We start from the raw sequence: 8,373 nt of genomic DNA, 5'->3' as shown, positions 1-8,373 counted from the left end.
GGGCTGGAGCGGGAGCCGCCGGAGCCGTCCGGCGCACAGGCTAGCCGCGCGCGGGCTTCTCTGCGGGCGCGCCCCGCCGACCATGAGCGGCCGGTGCTCGGGGAGCAGCCGCGGCGTGGGGCCCGCCGAGCGGCGCGTCTGAGCCCCAGCCGGGGAGAGCCGGGGCACCGAGCGCCGCGCGGGGAGGTGAGTCTGTGCCGCGCGCCCCGCGGGGGTGCTGTTTCTCCCGGGGCTCCGCCGCCGCCGCGTCCCCCTGGGAGGACGGTCTGGGAAGTTTGTTGGAGAAACTTAGGGGCAAAGTTGAGGCAGCGCTCCCCCTGCCCCCGGCAGAGCTGGCCTTTGGGGGGTGGGAGTGGCCGAAGTGGGGACCCGGCTTGCGCCCTCGGCGCCCTCGGAACTGGCTGGGATTCCCGAGAATCCTGAGAAGTGGCGCTCAGCGACGTGCGGCGAGCATCTATCTCTGCTTTTTGCTCTTGAGCAGTATCTGCGCGGGCGCTGGCCTCCCCCGACCCCCCGCCTCTGCCCGTCCCGGCTGCTCAGCTGGCCGCCCTTCCCCGTCTCGTCCCGTCCCACTCTTCGGGGCTCGGGGGTGGGGGTGGGGGGGGGGGTGAAGGCGAGGACCAAGGGGCTCCGCTGGAAGCCCTGGGCTTGCAGGAGGCAAGTTTCTCCACTCATTTCTAGGAAAGTTTGCAAAGAAAGCGAAGGAGCCCGCAGTGTAACTGTTGACAACACCCCCCTCCTTCTCGCCCTTTGTTGAGAAAGAATGAATAGTTGGTTGTGCTGCTCCTTCTGCGTCGGGGAGGGGAGCGGAGGGAAGGGGAGGTGAAGGGAGGGACGGTGGACGCGACGGGAAGAGGTTAGAGCTCAGCCCTTTTCCCTAGGGGCAGCGGCCGCCACCACTTTAAAAGTTTGATCAGGTGTAGACACTTGTCTGGGAGCGGTCGAGTGGGCTCGAAGCAGCTGGCAAGGCGAAGAGTTCGTGGGCAACACGGTGGGTCGTGGCTGGGGCGGGAAACCCTGATTTGGGTATTAACTCTCTTGAAGAAAGGTGCGAAGGGGAAAGACCGGTTGCCGAATCTCCGTGTCTGCTTTCCCCTAAAGCCATTATCTAAGATAGAAAGTGGAGCCAAGCATTCTGAGATTCTTTTAAACCTTGACATTTATCTCCCAAGGCTACACACAGATCTGTCCGAGGAAAATACATTGGCGGAGGGAAGGTCAGTTTGGGAGCGGATAATCTCCCTGCCTGTTGCCAAGGACTGAGGCCAGGCGGAGGAAGGGGAGGCCTCGGTGCTGGGAGAGGGTGTTCAGCAGAGCGTGGGTCGGATCTGCCAAGTTAATAGTGGAGAAACCACAGGCGAGCCCTTGTATGGGGGTGTGCAAGGGAATGTATGCAGCGTAATGTAAAGCGTTTGCCATGCCAGGGCCTCCGTCACCTCCTTGACTCCAGCTTTCTCTAAGCCTCTGCTGAGAAGGCTGGCATTTCCAGGATGACTAAGATCTCAATCTCCTATTCATATAGAAAGGACTGCTTGTCAAATGAATGCTAATCTTAAGAACTTGATCATGTAAATTCTAGGCTGTGTTGCTTGAAATACAATCCATGGAAGAATTATTCATACTTCAATCATTTGGCCAGACTTCATGAATTTACTTTGAAAACAGGGATCCTCTTAATTTCTTTCTTTTTTGGGGGGGGGGGGGATCCTCTTAATTTCTAAACCAAAGAAAAACTTCATTCTAAGTGCACGAGCCAATTTTTTAATGTGCAGCAGTTCTAACTTCTCTTCCTGTTGCATTCTGCAGAGATATAAAACTACGTATCCAAACGAAAACTTCTCTGTTGTGGTCATAATTGGACAGCAGGAGCAGTTACATTTCCAGAGTTTAAAATATGATAGAAAGTTTTTAACGCCCACAGCAGGTGACCATCGATACGTTTAACTTGGAAATAGCTCATTTCAGAAATAAACTAGAAAACTCCAAACAAGAGGGCTGCCTGTTTCTGCATTGACTTGCACATGATCATCAGTTTCTTCAAGACATCATTGTAAAGCAAGTGACTTGGGCTGCTCTGTTCACAAGCATTTCAAAGCACAGCCACTGGCTGTGTAGCACCAGGAAGGTAGCACATATGTTGGGAGTTTGTCAAGCTCACTCTTGTCCCTACTGAGATTTCAGCTCTGAACATTCACTGAGGTCTCATTTTTTCATATCAAGATACAGAATCTTTGACCTTTGTATACATTTCGAGGTCTGACATTAGACTGAGTCGGACACAGTGTCTATTTACCTGCATAGTAGAGAGAGGTGATGTCAGATGGCCAAAGTCTCACCTGGGCTTTTCTTTCAAACCCATGAGCATGTAGGCTCATTTGGTCCGCCTGTGTGTGTCTGCATCTATGTCCTACCTGGTTTGGTGTGTTTATATTTATTGCTTGGAGTTAAAATATTTCCTTCTTCATCCTTCCTGGCTGTGACCAGAAGCAGTGACTTCTTTAGTGAACTCTCTTTGTAAAAGGAATATAGTGATAAGCAAGACAGACCTGCTCCCTGACCTGCTCCAAAGAGACCTACCATTTATTGAATGCTTGCTGTATGTCCAGGAGTTTCCATACGTGATCGCATTTATTTTTCAGGACAACCCCATGAAAGAGGTATTTTTAACCCATTTGTACAAATGAGAAACTGTCAAAAAGGTTGGCTGATTTGTCCCAGGCCATACAGCTAGTAAGTAAATGGCAGAGTAGGGATTTGATCCTCTGAATGTCTTACTTCAAAGCCTAGGTTCTGAACTATACCATGTTTGATTTTTTTTTTTTTAATTTTTTTTTTAACGCCTTTATTGATTTTTGAGACAGAGAGAGACAGAGCATGAACGGGGGAGGGGCAGAGAGAGAGGGAGACACAGAACCGGAAGCAGGCTCCAGGCTCTGAGCCATCAGCCCAGAGCCAGACTCGGGGCTCGAACTCACAGACCATGAGATCATGACCTGAGCTGAAGTCGGACGCTTAACTGACTGAGCCACCCAGGCGCCCCTACCATGTTTGATTTTTAAAAAATCAAATAGTACATAAGAAGTACAGAATGAATAGGAGCATTGATTCAAACATCTCTAAGAAGGGAAAATCTGGGAGCCAGAAAATGGAGATTTGGGTTTAGTCTTTACTGTCCTTTTCCAACCACATATTCCCACCTCAGGGCGTTTGCATCTGCCCAGTCCCCTGCCTAGAACTCCCTGCCCATCTTCTCTTGACTGGTGTCATCTCTTTTGTCAAAGAACCTCTTCAGAGAAGCCCCCCCAGACCACCCTAATCTAAAATAGCCCTCCATCCCAACCAGTATGTTTTATCATTTCATCCTGTTTTGTGTTCCCTGGGGCACTGACAGCTAGGATGTAACCTAGTTTGTCTTCTGGTCTGTGTTGACTGGACCCTTACTGGGGGGGGGGCCGCCCATCACAACGTAGCCTCCATGAGAGCAGGAGCTCATCTGGTTTATTATGTCCTCATCCCTGGTACATTGTAAGCGTCCAGACAATATATATTGAATGAATGAACATTTACTTCCCTTATCTGGAAAAGGGAAGGGACTTGATTCTCTGAGATCCCACCTACATATAACACACTCGGATTCTGCCTAGTGAGGTCAAATGTAGTAAGTGGCTTTGTTCTCAAAATGAAAAGTACTTACCTTGAACCTAGATTCCAACTACACACCATGTACTTCTATCCCTTGGATTTGCCCTAGGTTCCTGGGGTCTGGAAAAATTAAAAGCAGATAAAGCTCAAGTAGGAAGTACAAGGACCAAAAAGGTTGTAAATGAGTTCCTTCTACCTATAGTTACCCCTTCGGTCCTCTGCCACACTTTTAGTTATATTTTTTGGAAGTGCTGTCTGTGGTCTGGGCCCACCTCCACCACCCTTAGGCTGATTCAAGCTTGACATAGGGCCTGGTGTTGAGCCAGTTTTTCCAAGTGACTACACATAGGGCAGGCCTGTATTTTAATGGGGAAGAGTCCCAATTTAGAGGCAGTGGGTTGTAGAGAGGAGCCTGGCTTACATATTTCCAATTTGCTGCTGAGAATTCTCTGGAGTTTTCAACTTAGCTCATCTTCTCCTTCCAGTTATTAGACTCTTCTTGACATCATTCAGGTCAACATCCCATTCTCAGGGAAGCCTTTCCTGGCAACTAGATGAGTCTGGACCCTGGTTCCCACTCTCTGTGCTCCCATAGCACTGGGAATCACCAGGACATGTGGTTGGTACTTCCTGTCTGCTTCCATCATAGAGTAGTAACCTCATGAGGACAGTTGTTTGACACTGTCCCCAATACCAAGCACAGTGCCTGCCACAGAGACCCTCCATACTGTGTGCGTCGAATGCATGAATGAATTGATGCTTCTGTTGACTGACCCCTCCTCATTGTTATTCTGTTCTGTTCCTTAGGTAACAAATCTGAGTGTTAAGTTTGCTCTGTACCAAAGAGACTCGCTTATCCAGTGGCTCTCAACCCTGGCTCCTCATTGGACAGTACCAGTGGCTTTCAAAAAAATGATGCCAGGGTCCTACCTACTGAGGTTCTGATTTCATTGGTCTGGGTCACAGCTCGGGTGTCAGGATTTTAAAAGCTGCTCAGAGGACTCTTATGTGCAGCCAGCTTGAGGACCACCACTTCAGGTTTTCAGAGCTCAGCCCTTGCTTTGGGCCTTTTGGGCTTGAAGCAGCCATGCTGAGAGAGAGCAGGGATATAATTCATGGATATTGTATGGTTCCTGACAGTTTAAGAGGTACTTTCACATCTGTTATCACAGCTGATAATTACAAGCTAAGGGATCTGCTCTCAGGTTTAAATATTCCCTTTATGTTGATGATTCTTAAAAATCTACATCCTGTCCTGGCTCCTAGCTATGCATACCAATATCTCACCTCCTCGACTGAACCACGTCATGGCTTCCTCACACGCAGCAGCTCAGTGGTGAGCTTATTAGCCTCCCTCCTGCGGGAGTCCTCTTCTGCACAACTCAGCCTGTTACAGCACCACACCATCCCGCCAAGGCTGTGGCCCTCGTCCTCCCTGCCAGGGGCCCGGAGCTCCTCATTCTTCCCTCAGTCCCTCTTTTCCCTGGCCACTGCCCCAGGTCAGGGTACTTCATCTTTCCCTGCTGGCTTGTTGCCATCAGCCTGACCGGACTGCCTCCCTTCTTTCCTTTCCAGAATTACCACAGCTACCTTCCTGGGAACGGACTGGCTTCTGTCCCTCCCTTCCAGGTCTTCCCTAGCACCGACAGCCCAGTCCAGACCCCTCGACACAACTTTCAAGACTTCACCATCTGTTCCCACGCTGGGTGCTCCTAGGAAATGCTTCCTGACTTCTCCACGTGAGCCACATAGCCCAACTTGCGGTTTGTGAGCCTGTGGGGGCGCTTCCTTGCCTTTATGCATTTGCTGTTACAGCATCCTTTTGCAAGGCTTTTCCTTACAATTTTCTACCTTTCAAAATCCCTCCAGAATACTTCCTGTCCACATCTCCAGCGTTGCCCTCCTCGAGTCCTTTTGTTCAAATTGTTCTTCCCTCCAGCATTTGAAGGGTCCCTATTGATGAGTTCTAGGATTCTTAGAGTTCATAGGGATTGGGGCTTATAAACATCATTGTTTCTCTGAGCCTCTCATATGGAGAAGGCACTTAAATGTTGAGAATAGGAAGGGCAAGTGTTAACCCTCGATTCAGAGAATAAACTGAGGTGTGGGGAACTGGCTGGAGGGCATTCTAGAGCATTTGGCCCAATTTTGAAATCTAGATCTTGGGTAAGCAGAGAGGAAACAGGCTGCCAGAAACACTGGAGCCAGGGCAACTTTAGCCCATCATAATGACCTGCAAATTGTTGATCATCACTGTGGCCCTTTGCACAGAAAGAGGTTCTGTGGGGTGCTCTGGGCCTCCCTAGAAGGTTCTTTGAAATGATGTAGGCCTCTATGAAGAAGGTGCTGTTGGCTTGGGCAGGCAAGCATTTACAACTGTGGGGGGCAGTGTTGTGTATAGGGTGAGGGAATCCTACTGGGCTTACGTCACTGGTGGTCAGGCAGGGAGGGTCAGGGAGTCTGGATTTCTTTTTAAATAATGATGACTAACATTGAGTAAGTGCTGACAGTGTGCCAGGTACTGGCCAGACCCAGGAGAAGCCCATGCGGGGACTCACAGCCCTATTGTTCTGCACCCGCCGTGAGCCAGGCCTTCTGTGTGGTCACGGTTAGACATGGAGCAGACAAGCCCCAGAATTACCAGGTTTGGGAAAGAACTGAGGACAAGGTTAGGATTATATACCTTGAGTGAAGGATTTCCTCCTATCCAGCCCCCACAACTTGTATGTTTCTCCGTTGGACTGTTCTTGTCCTCGATGGTTTATTTCCCTTGCGCTGTCTTTAACCCAGTTCTGCCTGCTACAATGTGAGCTTCTGGAGAGCATTGTTCTTCTTAGTGGTCATGGAGAAGCCATGTCCCAAGTCTCCAGTTCCTTAGTGGAACTGACAGCAGTGTTACTATTAAGTGATGATTTTCACTCTGAGCTGTCCTCTTTGTAGCAGGAAGGGTGCTCTGTAAGCAATGGGGACTGCAGGGCTTTGGAACAGACGGCAGAGCAAAGGAATGTTCTGCTCCGCAGCCTTGGAGAAGACAGTGCAACAGGCTTAGCTATGCTGCTGTGTTGTCCAGACTAGTCTGGTATCATGGCTGGTGGGACTGATTCTGGATCCTCAGTGTCTCCAGAGCCTAGTTCTAATTTTTACTCAGGCTTGTGTTTCCTTCCCTCTATGTATTAGCCTTAAAAATGTCTCATAGAATTTGACTTAGGCCAAAAGTATAGTTTGATTTTTGGGGGGAGGTGAGTGGGTGCTGACTCTGGCTCAGGGTGAACATGTCTGCTAGTGGTCACAGCTGGGAATAATTGTTGGGTCTAGTTTTGCACGCGACCTAGTACACATTTTCCTTTTCTTTCCGTGTGCTCCCCACCCCCTCTTTCTTATTTCTCTCCCTTCCCATTCTTCCCTGACTATACAGGCACCATGCGTATGGCTTAACCCTGCTGGTGGCAGGCAGATTCCTGACCCCTCTGGGGGACAATGTACACGGATCCCTCACCCTAGTGGCTTTCCTCTGCAGCTGAGCCCACTAATGTACGGAGGAGTGACCCACCTCCTAACCCCTGACCCTGGCCCGTCTTCATTAATTAGAGTACATTGATTTATTTGTAAGCACCAGGTCTTTGCCGGAAAAATTCTGCCCCGTTGCCCTGGGTAGCACAACTGAGGGGCTGGTCTGGCACTGGAGGCGTTCTAGCAGCTGAGGAATTCCAATAATCTCCACCTGTTCTTATCATTTACAGGGTGGTGGAAAGACGTGAGCCACTTATCTAACATTTATAATGTGTTCTCTGATGCACTTATATTGAAACCTTGAGTACTTCCTCCATAGTCTTCTTTTTTGTCAGTCATGCTTTTCCATCAGCTTCAGTCATCTGAAATAAGAAAGTGGCTCGTGTGCCCCTAGAGTCTCTGAAACTTGCTTGCCCTTTTCCATTGGTGGATCTGCTGCCAACCCAGGAGCATTCCTCTGCAGGATCAAAATAGGGGCATGAGTAAACTTCCCATTTGTATTAAATTTCACTAGTGATGCCATTCACTGTTTGCCTTCTAATGCTCCGTGAACGTGTTCTTTTGTTTAATGGTACATTTCCATTTCCTTTTGTGAGTAGGAAGTCAGTTCTTGTGATTATCTAAGATTCATGCCTTCGCTCTTTTCTTTCCCCCTTAGAGAAGCTGAGGATCATGGCTGCCGGAAAATTTGTGAGCCTTCCCAGAAACATGCCGGTGAATCACCAGTTCCCCCTGGCCTCATCCATGGACCTTCTGAGCAGCAAGTCCCCTCCTGCTGAGCATCACACTGATGCCTATCAAGACGTGTCTATACATGGCACCCTTCCACGGAAGAAAAAGGCCCCTCCTCCCATCAGGTCCTTCGATAACTTCAGTCACGTGGGGACCCTGCCCCATTCCAAGTCACCACGGCAGAACTCTCCGGTGACCCCGGCTATCATCCAGGAGCAACCCCTGCAAGACCGGAAAGGCGAAACCTTCACCTTCAGGTGACTTATTTAATTCCACAAGTGAAAATGACTTGTCTTTAAGGGACTTAAAAAAAAAAATCTAAGTTGCCTGGGTGCCTCAGTTAGTTAATGGTCCAACTCTTCACTCACAATTTGTGAGTTTGAGCTCCACGTTGGGCTCTGTGGCGACAGTGTGGAGCCTGCTTGGGATTCTCTCTCTCTCTCTCTCTCTCTTTCTCTCTCTCTCTCTCTCTCCCTCTCTCTCTCTCTC

The 8,373-nt window shown here is 49.4% G+C and overlaps 1 protein-coding gene across 3 annotated transcripts in view; it reads left to right on the top strand.

Moving 5' to 3' along the window:
* Window positions 1-6: 6 nt before the first annotated feature.
* The window catches only part of BCAR3 (BCAR3 adaptor protein, NSP family member), a 115,953-nt gene continuing 107,586 nt past the window's right edge, over window positions 7-8,373 (top strand). For 2 of the 3 annotated variants that reach the window (XM_040471017.1, XM_040471013.1), the window contains exons 1-2: window positions 7-186; window positions 7,811-8,141. In XM_040471017.1, the coding sequence (XP_040326951.1) occupies window positions 7,825-8,141 (317 nt within the window). In that variant the 5' untranslated portion in view covers window positions 7-186; window positions 7,811-7,824. Of the gene's footprint in view, window positions 187-971; window positions 992-7,810; window positions 8,142-8,373 lie in introns of those variants that run through there. The other variant, XM_040471014.1, reaches the window with a different exon arrangement.

This window comes from Herpailurus yagouaroundi, unplaced genomic scaffold (assembly GCF_014898765.1).
Source record: "Herpailurus yagouaroundi ecotype Mexico unplaced genomic scaffold, PumYag 77, whole genome shotgun sequence".
In the NCBI taxonomy this organism is placed as follows: Eukaryota; Metazoa; Chordata; class Mammalia; order Carnivora; family Felidae; genus Herpailurus; species Herpailurus yagouaroundi.
The sequence above is the reverse complement of the archived record's forward strand: the minus strand, read 5'-3'. Positions and strand labels throughout refer to the sequence as shown.